The 20,506-nt window shown below is 35.6% G+C and overlaps 1 protein-coding gene across 5 annotated transcripts in view; it reads left to right on the top strand.

The window, feature by feature from the left end:
* The window catches only part of SIPA1L2 (signal induced proliferation associated 1 like 2), a 142,730-nt gene that overhangs the window by 50,491 nt on the left and 71,733 nt on the right, over window positions 1-20,506 (top strand). For all 5 annotated transcript variants that reach the window (XM_030499657.1, XM_030499656.1, XM_030499655.1 and 2 more), the window contains exons 3-5: window positions 8,267-9,967; window positions 15,937-16,070; window positions 17,425-17,613. In XM_030499657.1, the coding sequence (XP_030355517.1) occupies window positions 8,503-9,967; window positions 15,937-16,070; window positions 17,425-17,613 (1,788 nt within the window). In that variant the 5' untranslated portion in view covers window positions 8,267-8,502. The remainder of the gene's footprint in view (window positions 1-8,266; window positions 9,968-15,936; window positions 16,071-17,424; window positions 17,614-20,506) is intronic.

Raw genomic sequence — 20,506 nt, 5'->3', positions numbered from 1 at the left:
TATTAATAACTTGAAGGTAAAAAATTGTTTTGAAGTGAAACACAGGTAGTATATTCCTTACTCAATATACAATATGAATATTCTTCTTTGTGTAATCTGCCGGTCAGTTTACATTTGCTAAGTTTCTCTTTTGAGTGTTAACCCAATGCATACAATTGGTTGTCAAAGCTCATTTTCATGTGGCAGGTTATTCAGCAACTACTGAAGTTGGATTATGCATATGATTGTTTAGAGTTGGTACATGGTAGTCCTTTTCCTTGTCTTTGAATGATGTGAATATGGGGCACAAGTCCTGTCTTTATCTTTCTAAGCTTTGCCTCTGGAAGTAACTTGGGACACTTGTCTACCAACTGGATTATCGTAGTATTTAGCATCCTGTACCATGGGGTCATCATATGAAGATCCTGTTGGAACAGGACAAAGAAATAGTTCCTGCCTATAGTAACAGATTATACAATTTAAATGAGAATACATGCATTCAAGCTGAAAGGGGTGGTTCAACAATCAGTGGACATATGACAATTTCTGAGCCTGTAGTGCTATTTCTACTGAAGATTCAGAGGTTGTCCAGCTAGCTTGAGAAGACCACTGAAAATAACTTGTTTGTTTGTTTGTTTTGAATGGAACTTGCTTCAGTGCAATGTTTCACTATTGTAACTGAAAGTGAATCATCTTTACTCTTCCAGAATAATTTATGCTCTGTCTAATCTAAACCTTCTTACTGAGTAGGTTTTACTAACTGAGGTAAAGTACATGTCATGCACTCAGATTTTTTTACTCCCTACTTTATAAGCTCTTGAACTACAATGAATATATAAAGTATTGTACAAAACTTACTTGTGTTTGTCTGCTGACTGATATTTCTTTGTATAAATCTTGTTTATGACATACTTGTATCATTATTTGTTGAAGACTTTTCATTCTCAAAAATGAAACTTCAATTAAAATTCTGTATTACCAGTATTTTTAAGGATAAAAATATTTACGAGGAAAGTGTAATTACTATGAAATGTTGGAGGCACAGAGATAAGTACATCTAAATACTTTAAGGTAGGGAAATGTCTTAAAGTCATCCGGCCTGCCATATTTCTCTCTGTCCTGAAGAGATAATGTGCATGCATGTAAATTATGTTCTAGATGTCATTTTAGTCTCCCTGTACAAAATAGATTATTTAATGCGCAGTAAGTAGAGCTCTTTTCGTTATCCTGCCCTTTGACACCTAGATTCATGAATTGAAAGAATGAAGCGAAACAAAGACAGTTTGGGTTCTATTTATTTAAAATTTTCTCTGGCTGACAGGTATAGAGCTTCTATTTGCAATTAGTAAAGGCTGCCCAAAACCGGTATTGGTTAATAATAATCTATGAGGAGTTTGGTGCCCTTTTTTAATAGATGCTCCTTTTTACCTCATTAATTGCATTATATTGTAGGCTTTACTATATTTTGTTGTTATTTTAACTGTAATTTCAGTTAAAAATAACTGAACTGAATTGGAAGAGTAAAAATGAAACATTCTCAGTGTGTGTGTCAGTGGTAATTTTGCTATTGATAACATAATTGTGATTTCCCCCTGCTACTTCATTTGGTTCATCCTGAATAAGAGATAACTTTTAATTCTAGTTAATAGTTAAACTCAGTGTAGGCTTCATAATTGAGCTGTTTATAATAGAACTGTAAGAACAAGATGATATGGAGTTTGTTCTGAAAATCAAATTAGCCTCAATGCATCTCACTGTCAAAACTTGTGCTAATGGAACAATAGAATATTGGTATTAATGTTCTAAGAAAATGAAGTGCTAAAACAGTCACAAATTGAAGCATATTTTTTAGTAAAAGAAGGTGATTTCTACCAAAGTTTAAAATTAGTGACAGTAATGCTATAGTCAGTAATAGCTCTATATAAAACATTGAGAATCACAGAGAGAGAATCTAGGTTGCTTGACGAAACACTTAAACAGCGTTTTTTAATGAAACAAAGCATGAATTGAGATTCAATGTGTAGGAGCAAATATTCAGAGAAAGTAATAGAAGGTATGTTAAAGGGAAGCTGCCGGAACTTTGTGATAGGTGTACACTGGCACAATGAGTTACACCAAAGAAAAATCTATATTTTGTTACTGCTTTTTTAGTTCTTTTTAATAAATGTCTATAGTACATTCAAAAACCAACCAACCAAACCACAACTAATAGTAGCAAGGTTAATATTTAGTAGTTGGAACATGAGATTTATTAAATTATTTTCTCTGGAAAAGCCAAGATGACAAGTGGGGGATCTTGACTGTAAGACAAACACAACTAACATTTTTGAGGGGTCTGGTTTTTACTGTTAATTCTTACACAGTTAGTCCTGTAGAAGATGATGATGAGATTTTTCTCAATCTGCGAATGAAGGAGAGCAGTTATGACCAGAGGTGTCTCTTTCTTAAAAATAAACCACCTTTCGTTGAACAGCACTGAACAACAGTAGAATTCAAAGTTCTGTTCGAAAGATCCATTCCTCCAATATTACACGTTGCATCTCTTGACTCCATATTCATATGCATCTGCCATTTTATTAGTTGGAAAAGAGAAGTGTATTTGAAAAACAGAATAAGATTTTTTTAATTTTACTCTTTTTTTTTTTTTTTTTTTTTTTTTTTTTTTTTTAAATCCCAAATCATGTGCCAGTCTCAAACTAGTGTGATTGCACTGTTTTGATAAGAAATGTGATGGTCTTAAACCAGCATTGAGAATCATGTAGGCTTTTGTCACTCTTGGTTACGGCTCCTTCCCGCAACCCCAAATCAGCTAAGCTGTGGTGTGATTATTGGTGGATTATTCTGTGGAAACATTTCTGTAACTATGGCATTTCAACAAAGGATTTTCTTCAGTTTCTACTCTTGCGTTTCTCTCATAAGCAAAGACTAAATGTGAAGAAATACAGCACAGCTAAGGAAGTGTGTAACAAATATTCACTAAACAGCAGCTCATATGTATTTCCATTAGTCAAATGAGAAGCTTCCCATCCTTTTGCCTCTTGTCTATGTCTGCATATTAATCAAGTATCTGAAATATGTATATAAGTAACCATTTATACTGTAGTAGTTATAGCTTTAATTGTAAATTTGATGTATAATAATTTGAACCATTTTTTTTCATGAGCTGTGCTCATAATTTGTTCATTGTATTATTTCCAATCCATCTTCCACAGCTGCAATCTGAATAAGTGGCTCAATTATAGTTAGTGTTATCCTTTAATATTCACTGTGCCTCAGGGAAAACTTTGAAAGAAATATTCTATTTAAAGACAATTATGCCTAAATATCATGGTTTTTCTAAAGACATTTGCATGAAAACAAGTGCATGAAGAACTCCTTTTCCTCTTCATACTCGTATCTGCAGTAATAATTCTCCTCATGACATCATAATCGACTGTCATATATTGTGATATCACAGTTCAGTGGGACCAGAATTTTCTGGCTTGAACAAACAATAAGTAGGATGGCTTGAAAACCAGGCGTAGCCTTAATTTTGCTTCTGAAAATTGGGTAGTTCTGATTTAGGAATCATTAAGAAATAAATGCTATTAATAGATATACTGAAAGTATGTAAATCTAAAAAAGTGTGCTAACATAGTCTGTTTTTAAAAATAAGCAAATTGAATCAAGTTTGAACTTGCATTAAAAAACTTTTTTGTATGATTTTCTTCTTTTTCAAAAATGACTTTTTCTAGTGGGAGCCCTACTTATAGGAAATGATAGCTTGTAACAGATTTGTTTAGTGGGTTTTCTGGTCCAGGACTTGTGAAAGTACAGGCAGCTTACCCACCATGTACATTTCTCCTTTGCACTGTTCTTTTTCATTGCACTTGGAAGTATTGGCCTGAAGGCAGAATTTTCTTGCAAACTTTGGATTCCCATAAAGTAACCATTGTGTAACTGCTGCTATACTGGCAATATACATAACACTACTACCCTACTATGTGTTTCTTTGAAGAGTGGGAACTAATCAGACTCTGAGCACACAGAAAATGCTGTGCAGAATCAACTGAATGCAAATTAAATGTCTCATCTTCAGCTTTTGGCATACCATTCCTGCCTATACTCCTATTTTATCAAATTTCACTTCCCATTTTTTAAGATTAGTAGAGCTTGGGAGTCATGGTTTATAGAATTGTCATCTTGATAAATGCTGGAGATTAATGCTCTCATCCAAATTATGCATTCTTTTTAGGATGATAACATTACATAATAATAGGGGCAGATTTCCAAAGTCTTGATCAACAACATGATCACAGAAAGACTTCTTAAATAATTCATTTCCATTTATCAAGGCTGACATGAGGCAGCGTTACCAAACAGCCTCCTTTTGACAGGGCAGTCCAATAGTACAGTTCTTATTCATTGCTCTGCTACTGGCACAGGAACATTTGCGGGCATGTATCCAGGTCCCCAGGAAACTTGGAACTGTTCCATGTTAAAGAACTGTAACTGTAGCTAACAAACCAGCTGCTGTATTGAGCTCAGAAGGAAGTCTTTGTAGCTGTGTGGAAGGAACTTAAGTTATTTGCATAACATCCAGCAGCCTTAGTGGGAAGGGTTGGCAGGAGCACAACAGCAGGGTAGGCATCCAGCTTTTCTTTTCTGACCCTATCTGTCAGTGATTCCATTCTTAAATGCTAGGAGGAGACCGAAAGAGAAGTGAAGAACTTAACTGAAAGAACTGTACAGGTCTGAAGAGAAGGGTACTCATGATCATATTGGCAGCATTCTTTGTGGAAGGAATAGTTTATTAAAATCAGTTTATGATAAACGTTATCAACATATATTAGCAATAATATTGCTAAATTCTTACTGTGGAGAGAGAAAAACCTTAAAGAACAACAGATATAGGAGAACACAATCCTATCCATCAGCATGGGTCAGCTGTCAACGAAAACATGCTGATTTACAGGAATTTGGAATGGTCATTTATATTAAAACCAGGCAGATTTTGTCAATTAGGCCAACTTCAGATTTTAAAAAGTATTTATTGGTATGCTTTAAATATACTGCATCACATCTTCAAATATTAGTATTTCCAATTAAATGTCAATCTACACTTCCAAAACAGGTGTGTCCTTGGTCTTCAGTCACACCAGCATTACACTGTAAAGAAAAAATAATTATCTCTTTAAATACTACCTTTTGCAACATACTTTTATTTTAAAATACTCAGGCCATACTTCAAGTATTTAAGCTACCACAAAGTCTTGTTTTCCTGTGGCCTTCAGGTTCTCTCCTGGCTTCCACAAATGCAACTGTTTGTGAGGCCAAATAATAAATCATGTTGTAGATTTGAATTGAAAATTAACGGAATGGTAGTGTGCATTTGTTGTTGTTTTCTGCTACCTCTCAGCACTTCATCCCCAATATAATTTCAACCTGGATTATATTCATGGTTCAATTAATTACTTTTGCATAAATGCTTATGACAGAAAAAGGGTTAGGACAAGGGAAGAAAAGACTGGAATTTTTGCAGTATATGCTTTTCTGACCTTGTATGTATTTTCCAATTTTGTAAGAGATTATTTTTTATTTAAAAAAAATATATATTAATGACTTCTATGAATGGTTTTTATGTAGGAGAAGTCAAGAAGGCTAGAAAATGTAATTCACCATAATTTCAAAGAAAATTGAATTAATCTTCAATAAGAAGTTAAACATCTTTCCTGATATGTGAAATTGACCTTTCTGTGTTCTGACTAATTTATATTCTTGCAGAAATAGAAAGGATGATTCTGGAATAGTTTAATTTTCTTTCAGTGTTTTTAGTTGGCAAAGGTTTCTCACACTTATATGATTACATAAAGAGCACTCTAAGAGATGATTAGGGAAAAAAAAATTTTGTTAGCTACTCGTGTTAATGTGTATCCCATAAGCATTTTCTTGTATTTCACCTTTGTAATACTTGTGCCCCACAAGTATTAAGCATATTGACATATCTGAGAGCAGCCCTATGGAGAAGTGCATGGGGGTATTGGTGGATGAAAACCTGAATATAAGCTGGCAATGTGCGCTCACAGCCCAGAAAGCTAACTGTGTACTGGGATGCATCAAAAGGAGTGTGACCAGCACTCTGCTCTTGCGAGACCCCACCTGGAGTACTGCGTTCAGCTCTGAGCCCCCAAGTAAGAAGAACATGTTAGAGTGAGTCCAGAGGAGGCCACGAAGATGATCAGAGGGCTGGGACACCTCTCCTGTGAAGACAGGCTGAGAGACCTGGGGTTGTTCAGCCTGGAGAAGAGAAGGCTCTGGGGATACCTTATAACGGTCTTCCAGTACCTAAGGGAAGGCCTACAAGAGAGCTGGAGAGGGACTTTTTCTTCAAGAGCGTGTAGTGACAGGACAAGGGGAATGGCTTTAATCTGAAAGGGGAGATTTAGATTAGATACTAGGGCAAAAGTGAGACACTTGCACAGGTTGCCCAGAGAAGGTGTGGCTGCTCCATCCCTGGCAGTGTCCAAGGCCAGGTTGGATGGGGCTTTGAACATCCTGGTCTAGTGGAAGGTGTCCCTGCCCATGGCATGGGGATTGGAACTGGATGATCTTTAAGGTCCCTTCCAACCCAAACCATTCTATGGTTCTACGACTGGTATTTTCCTTTTTGTGTTGTGTTTTCATAAGTCAATGTGTAAAAATTCTGCATACCACTTTTGAAATACTATTTCTCTGAACACATCAGTTGCTTAAACAATCTTTTATACTCCTGTAAGGAACCAAAACCTTGGTTTTAATTGACATCACTGGCCATCAAACAGGAGTTCTGAGGAATTCACATGTAGTGAAAGTGAGTTGCAATTATACGTTGCTGCCCATTCCTAGCAAGTCACATAGGAACCATGCCAATCATGTTGAAACTGTAACTCTAACTTGTGTTTATTGACCCAGTGCAGTAGAGTCCTAAATTTTGCAGTATCAAACACAATTTTGTGTTGTTCTCTGACAAGCAGAAAAAATAACCTGTCAAGTTTAATTTATGTTATTCCTATGCCCTCTTACCTTAGTCTTCCGCCCCGTTTCCATTTGTTTTCTTTTGTTGGGGTTTGTTTAGTTTTTTTTCCTTTTTAAACTTTTAATATAGGGAAAAAAACCACTTATCTTCTGAGCTCCTCTTACCACCTTATATCTTTATCTTGTATCTTATATAGGGAGAATTCATATTCCAGGGTAATTTGACCTGAGGTGGTTTTTTGTTTTGTTTTTTTTTTTTTTTTTTGTTTGTTTTGTTTGTGGATTTTTTTTTTTTTTTTTTTTAAACCAACCAACTCTGGTAAATGCATATTATGATTATTTGCAGCATCTCAAAAGATCATTATGTTGGGTTTTTTGTTCAAAGTACAAAAGCTGGAAAGGAACTACATAACATGCTGTCTTGTCTCTTATTTTAGTCTAGTTTTATGCAGTTGGTTAAAGGCTGTGCCTGCAAACGAATCTTTGCAGCATGAGTCATGGTCATTCTTAAAGGCCATTGAAGAATATTTTTATATCCTTACAATTCCAATTCTGTATCAACACTTATCAATAGGGCTACTGTCTCTTCTTATTTATAGAAGACAACAGACTTGTTCCTTAGCCCAGTAACTGAGTTAACAGTCTAGATTTCCAACCAGAGGAATATAAGGTAACAGAAACAACCACAACTGTTTTACACAGCTAAATAATAGTTTACACTTCCAATAAAGGAATCTAAGTAAATCGCCCTTTGGGGAGAGAGAGGAGAAAAAATTGAAATCTATTCACTGAATTAATCGTAGTGGAAATACTATTTATCTTTAAAATGTTCTTTTAAACAAATACTTTTAAACAAACACTTTGTCAAAGATCATATCTCTTTCATGTATTTTACTTATATGTTGTAGCAGTCTTGACCCAGAAACATCTGTATTAGCCAGTTCATGCAAACCCTAGTGATTAGAGAATAGGCAGCAAAGTTGCTGTCAGCATTGAAGGAAGTGCAGAGTGAATTGTGTGCCTCTTCTGCTTGGCAGAACCTGCTGTGTTCTATTCAGTGTGCATGTACTAGTTAGCCCATGAGAGATATGGAAGTTCAAACTGTTCGCATCCTGTGGAAACCAGGATTATTGCATTTGTTGGGTTTTAAGAATGCAGAGGATAGAAAAGCAGACAAAGCAAGTTTCATTAGTTCCAGTTTAATGGGATGTTGTATATATACAAGCAACACTGGAAACTTTGCTGTTGACTATAAACATTTTAATACACTTTCTTTTTCTTTTTTTATGAACAGATAAAAGAAATTTGTCTGGATTAATACTGAACTGAATGCGTCTGAACTGAAGGAAATGTTTTAGGATTGCTCTCCTGACAGAAGTTGTACAAAAATGGCACACTGAGGTTTCTGCTTGCTCTTCTGGGAAGACTGTTACTGTATTTTTGTATTGCATTTTATTGGCCCATAAAAGACAATGTAATAATAAAAGTATCTTTATGCAATAGTAGTGGTTCACCTCCCACTGACTGGACATGAGTGATCAAAGGTCTTTGCAAGAAGATAAGCACAAAGTTAGCAGAACTTCCTCAAAGTTCAGGGAGTCTTCAAGAAGCATGCAATCTGATGATTATTTTGCGAGAAAACTTAAAGCTTTGAATGGTAGCATGGGTCCTCCTGTTTCTTCAAATGCATCTAGCAAAAGTGAAAATAATCAAACAAATGGTACACCAGCTGTGCCTAAAATGGGTGTTCGAGCAAGGGTGTCTGAATGGCCTCCTAAAAAGGATTGTTCCAAAGAGCTGAGTAAAGCTGCCTGGGAAAATAGACCTCCAACCAGTTATGAAGGTGTTGGCTCAGTACTTCCAAATGGACAAAATGACCAAAGTGATGGACAGCAAGAAGAGCTAGAATTGGAATTTACAGAGGGAAAATATTCGATTGGAGATCTTTTTGTTCATTCCCCTCAAAGAGGACTTCATCCTATAAGACAAAGAAGCAACAGTGATGTGACAATAAGTGATATTGATGCTGAAGATGTGTTAGACCAGAATGCTGTTAACCCAAATACTGGAGCAGCTCTTCATAGAGAATATGGCAGTACCTCTTCAATTGATAGACAAGGCTTGTCTGGAGAAAATTTTTTTGCAATGCTAAGAGGATACCGAGTGGAAAATTTTGAACATAAAACCCTTGCTCCTTTTGGATTTTCTGAGTTTTTCCACTGTGATCCTACAGTTTCTCCAAGTCTACATGCTGCTGCACAGATTTCCAGGGGAGAATTTGTCAGGATTTCTGGCTTGGATTATGTGGATAGTGCCCTACTTATGGGTCGAGACAGGGAGAAATCTTTTAAGAGGAGGCTAAAATCAGAAGCAGTAGAAACATCTCTATTTAGAAGATTGCGAACAGTTAAAAGTGAGCATGAAACTTTTAAGTTTTCATCTGATCTGGATGATAGACTTGACAGAAATGTTCGTTCTTGGAACTGTCAGAAATGTTTTGCACATTATGATGTTCAGAGCGTTTTGTTTAATATAAATGAAGCAATGGCTACCAGAGTAAATGTAGGAAAAAGAAAAAATATAACCACTGGGGCTTCAGCTGCGTCACAAACTCAGATGCCAGCGGGCCAAACGGGAAACTGTGAATCTCCTTTGGGAAGCAAAGAGGACCTCAATTCAAAAGAGAATTTAGATGCTGATGAGGGTGATGGGAAAAGCAATGATTTAGTATTGAGTTGCCCTTACTTCAGGAACGAAACTGGTGGGGAAGGAGATAGACGGATTGCACTTTCTAGGGCAAATTCAGCATCTTTTTCTTCAGGTGAAAGTTGTTCTTTTGAGTCCTCTCTGAGTTCCCATTGCACAAATGCTGGTGTTTCAGTACTGGAAGTACCAAGAGAAAACCAGTCCATTCACAGAGAGAAAGTGAAGCGTTACATCATAGAACACATTGATCTCGGAGCATATTATTACCGCAAGTTCTTCTATGGAAAAGGTAAATTTTTCTAATGCAGCTGTTCAAAGATATTCATGCATTAGATTTAAGTTGCTAGTAAAGATTATTTATTTTTTTCTTCTCTGTAGAGAGACGTAAGTATTACAGGGGATCCTGAAACTTTACTGAAATTAAACTTGTTATTCTTGCTCTCCCAGAGGGATAATTCAACAACCAGTGGGTTATGTACAAAGTTATGCAATACTTGTGTAGGTTCATTAAGTGTGGGGTCATTTAAATTAGTACGTAAACTAACTTCTCTGAACCAAACTTTTTTGGTGGGTAGGAAGAAAAGAAGATATTTCTATTCGGTAAATGCACTGGAAATACTGATACCAAGAATAGAAATCATTATTTCTTAAAAGATGCCTCCAAAAGAGAAGGTTTTATTACTGAAGCTTCTGACTCCCTTCTTTTAGATTCTGCTGTCTTCAATTGTCTATTTTGTAGCCTTTCATACTCTATGCATATATGCATACTCCTTGAACAGAGAGCTTCTGATGATATTTAGTTTTCCAGCTTTAAGAACGCTGTTTTATGCTTTTCTCTTTACCTTTTACCCAATTCTTTTAAGAAACAATGTGTGTGAAAGCTCTGTTTCTGTGGGGAGAACCCCAAAATACCTGTGTCTGTCCTTCCTGTATTATGAATTACAGCTCGGTCTTTTTGCTCTTATTAAAAGTAAAAAAAAAAAATCTGCTTGTCCTTAAAAGACTGTTTGTTACTGCCTGAATCTTCCTGAAATCATTCTTCCTCTGCTTTCTAATTATATTTGAACAGCAGGAAATAAGCACTGTACTGTACTCCTTCCTCCTGGGACCCTTCACAGGGGACTTGAAAGAGGATCTAGTACAGTGCTTGTTTTCACAATATGGTAGACACCTAGAACATACTGGCTGTAAAAATACTGTATTGAAAAGGCAAGGAAGAAAAGAATCTAGGTGTCATGCAAGAGGAAGAAAAAGACCTAGAGCTAAGCAAGGAATGGGCAGTAAATTCAGACATTCAAAATGGCTTTTAAGCTAGGCAGGTTGTAAAGGATAAATAGTTTTCAGGGAGTCAGAGTGGAAGAGAATGGAGGGAAACTTGTAACAAAAGGGTGGCATATGTTTTGAGGGGCAGAGAGAAGAAAGGATTGGCATAGAATTGAAAGGAAGATTGTCAATGGACAAAGATGCTGGCAGGATAGGGGAGGGGGGAAAAGACAAGGATTAAGTCAAATGAAAGAGAACTTCCTTATGAAGTGCTTTTATCATGGATGAGTTACAGGTTCTGAAGCGCTGTGTATTTTTTTTGAAGACAAATCTTGTCAGGGAGATTAAAAAAAGAAAATACAAAGAGTGCTCAAAACCACTTTAAATCATATACTATAAACAAACCTAATGACCTTTCTGGAAAGTTTATGCAAATGTAATTAGTTTTAATTAACTTCTGTTCTGGTATTATGTATATATGATCTCTTGACTAAAAGTGAAGTGCTTATATTGATATAGTAATAAGAAGTTAAGAAATAACATCTGGGAGTTTTATCCCACATATAATACTAGGAAACTTGAATTGTTATTGTCCTTGTTACTAATTGTTCTGTAGGTAGAGTTCTTCAAAAGTAAATATAATGTGATGCATTTAATATCCAGTAATAAATTTACTCTTGCACCTTTACACTGATAGTTAAGCCATGCCCTGTTCCACATTATCTTTGTATAGAGCTGTAACAGAAGCTACATGTGAGAAATCTGTATTGGGTGGCTCTTAAGAGTCAGATAGCAAGTCATGGCAAGCACATGATGGAACTAAAAACTTAATTTTCAATACCTATTATCTCAAGGGATCAAGCATGTAAGGAATCTCCAGCTTACTTCCAGCTGAATGCAGTTGTCTCCTAAGCAAAGTTACTGTGTTGGGTACCAAAATGTCTTGCTCCTGTGCTGATCTATGTAAAAAAAAGTGACATTTATATGCATACTGAGTCTTACTTGATGCTCTTCTGTGACAGTGAGCTCTCCTAGCTGATTGTTCATTGAATTGTAGATTTAATAGCACAGTTGAATTTAGCAAAATAATTGTGGAAAGGTGAAATAAAAATGTAGCAAACAATAGTCACTTGTATATAGAGACATGTAATGCCACCGATTTTCTTTGCCTTTAACAAGATGTCTGTGGAAAAAGAAATAACTTTCTGAATATTTGATTTAGTTCACAGTTTTATAATTGGCACTTGTCAGCATACAAGTTTTATTTCTGTTTTAAGATGCATGGAAGAAACACCCTGGCATGTGTAGCACTAATTATTCCGTTTTCTTTCAAGAAATGAGAGATTTGGAATTCAGTGTCTTGTGAAATGAGCTGTAGTTTTATACTGCATATTTATAAGCTTTGTAACTATTGTTAAAATCAAATCCAACAAAACTGAAGTAAAATATGTTAATGTTTATGGAAAATATCTTCTCAGTTTTCAGTGTAGGTTTGTAAAAGCTAGAATGTTTTATTTTATCTCATGGCTTTGATTTATTAATGGTGTCCTCTATCGAAATATATTTTTGTGGGATAAAAGGGGATGAGAAGGGGAAAAAAGCTATGTTGATTTTTAAAAAGGATAATTGAAATATGCTTTTAGTATCATTGATTTGTCCTTTTCCCCTTGTGCAATTATCCTTGTAATACCTTGAGACTTGACTATTACTGCTTTTTTATTTGAGGGATGCTTGCAATCATTTCTTAATATGTTATTATATTTATCTGCTGATAAGAAACTGAAGAAATATTCTGGAAGAAATGTATGGGCTTAGCAAGCTTTTGGTATTAACTCAGTTTGTATAAATAAGACTTCTATATTAGAAGATAAGTTGACAATTATTCCTCAAAATGGAAAAGTAAAAATAGGGGAATATTTTACCATTTCTCAGCTAGAAAATAGCACTTATTTTCATCCCTTCTCTTCTCTCCAGTTGATACTTTTAAATCAACATAAATACATTTAAATGAGCTTAATGAGTTTGTACTTTATGAAATTAAAAAGTGCCTTGAATTAAAAATGTTTTCCCCAAATCCCAGAATATCAGTAGCTATTCTTTAGTTTACTTCAGTTACTTTAACTCCCATTCTTGAAACTGTTTTATCTATTTTATTTTTAATGTACATAAATAATGTCCTTGGGTTTGTCTTTCATATTGTAAATAAATAAGCAGATACTTGCCAACCTTGCATTTTTTCTCCTCAGTAATACTGCAGCTGAGAAATCTAGTAACTGTAATACCCTTTTCTAGATTTACACCAAAATGGAGGGCTGTAGAAACCCTAATTGACAAATTTAACTTTTGTCAAAGTCTGAATATGCAACTGTGGGGAGTTTTTCAAGTTGCTGAAAGTGTTTGGCCTCTGAATTCTTCCTTCTCTCTCGTCTGTAAAATCCTGTTCCATTTGATAAATTTGCCCATTAAGGCTCAAAGTTTTAATTTAACACTGGGAAATCCCTGAGGTATAATGTATCTATTCAGGTAGAATGCCTAGACTGTGGAAGGAATATAGTTGCTGAGCATGCATGAATAATTAAATATCTGTGCTCCTTTGATCACAGGTGTTCCTTCCAAAAAAAGGGTGCTAGTTGTAATGTGCTGCTACTCATTTTCTCTCCACCAGGAGATGGACTGTAACCACCAACAAACTTTATAGATAGATTTTTGAAAGGCTACTGGAAACTTAATTTAAACTTAATTTGACGAATACGACTGTAATTTATGTAGCAATAACTTTAGTATCCATTCTGAGAGTATGGATGGCTTCTCAGTGAAAGACATTTTGTGAAAACTTCCTTACGCATTTCTGTGAATACATTAAAAAAATCTTAGAAGGAGAAATAAGTCTATTACTTAATTGCTATTTAAAATATGGAATTATAGCATAAATTGGATTGGAAGACATTCTTGAGGTCATCCAGTTTAATTCCCTATTTAAAGCTGCCTTTAAAGTTATGTTCTGAATAGATTGTTCGTAACCTATTGCCCTTTAACTGTTCCTTCAGCATTTGACCATCTCTAAGGATGGAGATTTCACAAACTTTCCTTGCAACCTGTTCCTGTTGTTGATTCTCCTCAGTGAGGTGCTGCATCTTGTGATGGTTTCAGCTTATCCATTCTTTCTGTACCTTGGAGTGGCTCTCCCTTTTCTATAACCCCCCATCAGCTAGTGGGATCCTGCAATTATATAGCCCCTCTTAACTTGCTTTTCTCCAGGCTGCACAAGCCCATCTCTTTTAGCCTCTCGTCATCTGTTATATGCTCCAGCCCCCTAATTGTCTTGGAAGTTGTCTGCTGGCCTTGTCCAGAACTGGACACTGCTCCTTATGTGGCCTCAAAAGTGCCAAATAGAGAGGCATAGTGTCTTCTCCCGACCTGATGGTATGCTTTTGCTTGTGCAGCCTGGAGTGTGGTTAGCCTTCACCTCTGCAGGGGATCCTGTTGGCTGCTGTGCAGCCTGTTGTTCACCAAGGTCCTCAGTCCTTTTCCACAGAGGTGTTCCTAAGACAGCTGGTCCCCAGCTTGTGCTGTTGATTATGAGCTTGCTCTGTTCCAGATGCAGGACTGGTTTTGACCTTCATGAGATTTTGGTCAGTCTGGTTTTTTTCAGATTGCCGAAAGGGAGAGTTTGTTTTACGATGTCAGGTTAGGTTTACCCAAATTCATTGGGTTAGGAGCTGCTTCCCATGCAGCTCAGCTGTCCCATCTCAGCAGTAGCTGCCTCCAGGGGAAGGAGAGAGTGGGTGGTGAAGCACAGACATCCCACAGCTGTAGGACTCCATTCCATCATTTAGCTAATTTTAAAAAATAGTAAACAGTAATAGCTCCATTATCAACTTTCAATAGACCTTTTACTGACTGGCCACTAACTGGAGTTCATATTGCTGATCACAGTCCTTTGAGGCCAACTGTCCAGCCAGTTTATGTCCACCTTGTAATTTGCATGTTCAAACCATGTCTTTTCAATTTAGCTACATGGTTACTGTGGGAGACTGTGTAAAAAGCATTGCTAAAGTACAAGTAGGTGACATTCATTGCTCCTTCCTCATCCATAAAGCCAGTCATCTCATTGTAGAAAGCAACTGGGTTCGTCATGCATGATTTGCATTTGGTAAATCTATGCAGGCTGTTTCTAAGCATCTTTTTGTCCTTCACATGCCTGGAAATGTCTTCTATGAGAAACTGTTCCTTAATCTCCCTGGGAACTAAAGTTTGGGATGACTAGTCTGTAGCTTCCCAGACCCTCTTTCTTGCCCTTTTTAAAGGTGGCTGTAACTACTCACTATGACCTTTCAAAGGAGGTAAAGAGTGGTCTTACAGTAACACTAGCTAGTTTCCTCAACATGTATCCTCTTTATGTCTGGTCTACTTAAATGGTCTCTAACTTGATTTTTCTTTTTTTTTGGTAGAGCTTTGCTCTCCCATACTGGGCCAGTTGGCTCAAGGAGGAATTTAACTATTCATCAAAGACTGAAGAGTAACTAGCCTCAGTTGTCATTTGTTAAAGCTGAGTTGCTGCTCTGAATGTAAAGCTTTAAATAAGAATAAATTGAATGAAATTAAGAAAGCTGCATAGCACCTTGTTTGAAGACTTTCAGCTTTTTTTGAAGACTTTATGTACATATAGTTTCTCCAAAGTAGTTTCTTACAGGATCAAGCAAAATGGTTAACTTCACAGTAAGAAAAAGTGCAACAAAATCTTATTTCATAGTAGCAGTAGTTGCAGCATTTTGAGTCACATGATATGAGTGATCATTCAGCTCATAAAAATGAGCGTTTTTTAATTTGTGTACTTATTGTGCAGTTCAGAAGATCACAAGACAGTGTATTTACAGATCTCATAACTCAATTTTTTTTCTTGCTGTCGAAATTTGTAATGAGATTTGTTGAACGTTTTCTAGGAGACTCATGCTTCATTATTTTCTTCTCTTTTCATTTGCTCTTGTGCAAAAGAGCATCAGAACTACTTTGGAATAGATGAAAATCTTGGACCTGTAGCAGTCAGCATCCGGAGGGAGAAGGTTGAAGATGCCAAGGAGAAAGAAGGATCTCAGTTCAACTATCGTATAGTTTTCAGGACAAGTGAGGTAATGGTCTTTCAGTAATTCTGCAAAGGAACTGAAAAGTTAACTTAGAGCTTAAGATACTAGATGTTTGGCTGTGGATATGTTGCTAACTTTGAAAATAAATCTGTTAGTGTGAAAGGGATGTTCCATGTACCATTAGTATGTTACTTTTGGAACAAAGTTTTCCTCTTCTGTAGTGCGTAATAATTTTCTCTTTTTGAGCAAGCACCCAAAAGGAGGTAAGTTGGCTGAAGGGAACTACAGGGGCAAGCAAGGGAACAGATGCTAAGAACAAAACTGAAGATAGGTTTGGATTAAGCTGCTTGGTGTTAAGTTTCAAATGACAGAAATAAAAGATTAAGAAACATAGAGGAAATGGGAGGGGAAAAATATGAGAGCTACTACTGTGGCTTTTTTGTATTTTGTTGCAAAATACTTTATTAGAAGCTTTTTTCTGTGAGATGTTTTTCTATACTTCTACATACATGATTTGTGGAAGGAATATTAATACATTGATAACAATAATTGTCTTGTAAGAATTGCTTGCTTGTTGTGGAAGAACATGTCTCATAACTTCTATTTCAAGTAAATTAGTATCTCTTGCAAACTAATTTCTTCTTTATCACAGCAACTAGCTTTGATTCGTATGAAACTACACAATGTTATTGTAGCAAGCAACTAAATATTTTCATATTCTTAGGACATTGTAATTAGGACATAGACAAGTGTTAGCTAGACCTGATATCTCTGGGCTCCTGTGCTTTTACATATGATACAGAAATAGATAGATACATACATGTGTATATATATAAGGCTAGGTTTTTCTTTTATTGCAAAAAAAAGGGTGTGTCTGTATGTATGTGTGGAGAGGTGATTCAGCTGACTCATTTCTAAGAAATTACTCTCTCTTTGCCAAATCCAATGAAGATAAAGCAGCATGGCTTAAAAAATAGGTGGACAGGTTAAATAAATGTGCCATTAGCTGTGTCTGACCTCACCTCTCCAACCTCACATTGAACTACTGTGTCTGCTAGGGTAGTATGGCATTAAAATTAACATTTTTAGTTTCCCATCTGCTTTAAATATTTTTTTACCAAAAAAGTAAGTCTTAGGAATTAGAAAAAGTTAATAAGAACATCAGTGAATTTCTTTAAACAACAAATATGTTTGTCACTGAGATGATAAGACCCTGTCTCCTCTTTAAAAGTTATTTAGTAATCTTTTTACTGCTTAAAAAGTTAAAAATAGGGATCTGTTTCTTCCCGTTATCTTCCAAGCTTTTGCTAAACCCTGAAGTTTATATCTTTAAAAGTCATTGTAGTATTAGTTCAAAAAAACATTTGAACTAATAGTGTGTGTTTTACCTTTACTGCAGCTTACTACACTTAGAGGAGCAATTTTAGAAGATGCTATCCCATCCACTGCTCGGCATGGCACAGCAAGAGGTCTGCCTCTCAAAGAGGTACTAGAGTATGTAATACCAGAGCTAAGCATTCAGTGCCTGAGGCAGGCTTCCAGCTCACCCAAAGTACCTGAACAGCTGCTTAAACTGGATGAACAAGGGGTATGTAGCACATGACTTTTCTTTAAAAACTATTCATCAAATAATAATAATAATTTTGCAGGCAATGTTAATAAACATGGATCTCTAATGGAAACCATTTACTTCCTTAGTTTTGGAGATACTTGTGTGTTTTCATTGACAAAATGAGGTTTGCTTTTCTAAGCAAATTATTTTTAAAATACACTGCAGCTTAGGAAAAATCAAAATTTGGTCTATGGAGATTCTCTTTAGATGAGTGAGAGAAAGATTATAACAGCTTTCAACATCGCCAATCTCACAAGCAATCTCACAATCTCTGCACTTCTATTTGTACACATGTTGAATGCAAATGAAAATACATCTAACATTTTGTTAATGTTGGTATAGGTAAGGAGGCAAAAGGATATAACTAAGTCTCTACATCTAAAAGTTTGGGTGGTTTTTTGCAACAATATTCTGATTAACTTGCAATAATCTTACTAGAACAGAATTCTTCTGGGTTCAAACAACTGAAATTGTGATTGAGACTAATGAAATAACTGTTTGGCAATGAAATATTCATATGGCTTAAATTTGGAAGGAAAATGGTGAGACTTATTAGGTTCATTACAGTGAATCTGCTTTATTCGAAACTAGTGATTGAATTTATAGCATCTGAATATTCTGTGAAGGACAGGCTTGTGATGGCTTGAAATCAAATTTTAAAACTATGTTTTTAAAAAATGTCTGTTTAAAGTGAAGATTGCACTTTCTAGGCAAAAGTCAGTATCTGTCTGTTGAAGTTGGATCAGCTGATGGATCCAGTTAATTATGATGGTGGTATAATTAATTTTTTTAACGCTAATTCAGTTTTGAATGTAGTGATTGTGTCTAACATTGGTGTGTCTACCAAAATTCTTTTGTCTTCTTTTATGGCTGAAACAGTTGCTCAAAATCAAGTAAATGTAGACAGAGGAAGAGAATTGCCTGGGTAGATAAAGATAGTTTTGTATGCATATTTACCACTTTTTTTTACTGTAGTCTTTGAGGAGGACTTGTAATTGAAAATTAATTTTGCCACATGTCCTTATTTACGCCTCTGTGTGTCAGTTCATCTGGTAAAACAGTAAAGGGAAATCAGAAGCACTCAGTTCTGAGTCCAAGAGTTCCTGGTGTACTGCTGCTCCCTATCTTTCCAGTTTGAGCTCCAGTGTGAGTTTAGATTAATGTAATGAATAATATTCACTGTTCAGAGGGGCAGGATGTTCTAGGCAGTATAGAGTACTACTTTATTTGACCTGACCTGAATATTTCTCAAACTCACTATAAATATTTCCCCAAAATTGGAAATGAGATTGTCCACTGAACCAACCAAAGTAATTCTTTAATCATCAACTCTTAATTTTGACAGCAGTACACACCACTTCTTTTTATTTTGGGTGATAAATCTGAAAATACAATCCTGTTGTGAAGTGGGCTGTCACCAAGCAAAATGTGATATTGATGTGTCTTATGTTCTCCTTTATTATGAGATAATTACTTGAACATAGAAAGCTGTGCATAGAACTGGCATGAGATCCATTTATGCTTTAATCCTCTTATGTACTTCGTGCTTTCAGTTTATTAGTCAAGTAAATATAAACAGAGTTATGTTTGACGGCTGAAGGTGCTGACTGGCTGAAGTGTCATGAATTTAAAAATATGAATCATGATCTAGAGGATCAATACTGTCACCAAAATAATACTAATTTTGCATTATGATGTATTAAATGTTTGCATAGTTCCTCAGCAAACTGAAGACTATTTCGGTCGTTTGATTTCATTTTCTACCTGTTTTGTAGTTTTCGTAGTTTTCAGTGAAATCTAGCATGGATTATGGAGGAATCATGTGGCTAAAACTTTATCTCTAAAATGACAGTAGAAAATAAATGCTAATTAGATGCTTGACCTAATTTGAATATATAAAGAATCTGCACTTTCACAATTCTGACATATGATAACCAGCATTAGATTTGGCTGTAAATTTACAAGAAAAGTCAACTATTTATCAATAACCTGGACATTTGTGGGTTTTTTGAACCTCTCTCTTTAATGTCCCCCTAGTTCCCTCTCCCTGTTTCTGCTAATGGTTGTTTATTGTATATATATTTTTTTTGTTCCGTTCACATCCGTCTGGGAATGTTCCCTTCTCTCTAGGTCAAAGGCTGAAGTTTACAAAAAACTCAAAGAAATTAGGAGCTTTGATTGCAGTATGTTTAGTGGCTGTTGAGTGTCTATCTCTTGGGGTTCCTTGCCGGAAATACTCTCAATCTTCTCATGATGAAAGTCAACAAGTTGTTGTTACATGATAAAGAATCTATACTGATAAAGAATTTATATTGTATAAGAAGATGACAATATAGCAAGATTCACTATTGAGTGATTCTGACTAGAACATAGTCATTTTGAGTCAGAAGGGATTGCTGTGCACCTTTAATACATATCATATACACAACTAGCTAAATGGGTTTAGAAATTATTTTCTGGTGTCACATTATTAAATTGTTCTCAGTGTTACATTAAATGTAACATTTCTAATGTAAAAATAATGTAATCAGAACTATGTCTGTAATTATTTACTTAAAAAGACTTAAATAAACATGTGGTACCATTTCAAAGCTGTTAAACTTTATCAGTTTTAAATATTCTGATAGTTTTCTATGGCAGTTAAATGTGCCAGATGAGATGATCCTGCCAAAGCTCATTTAGTTACTTCTTTCTTAGGCATTTACTTCTAAAGGTACCTCGATTTCTGCTTTTGCAGAGTCCCCATGATCTTGGTATGAGAGTTCTTTTGCTTAAATCTTTTAATTTCATAGTCATGAGTGCTCCTAGCACATGGATAGGAGGTTCAGACTGCTGCATATGTGATTGCAGCTGCTACCTTTTTTAGGAA

The sequence above is a fragment of the Strigops habroptila genome, chromosome 10, assembly GCF_004027225.2.
Source record: "Strigops habroptila isolate Jane chromosome 10, bStrHab1.2.pri, whole genome shotgun sequence".
In the NCBI taxonomy this organism is placed as follows: Eukaryota; Metazoa; Chordata; class Aves; order Psittaciformes; family Psittacidae; genus Strigops; species Strigops habroptila.
Note: the sequence above shows the minus strand (reverse complement) of the source record. Positions and strands in the feature narration are given on the sequence as shown.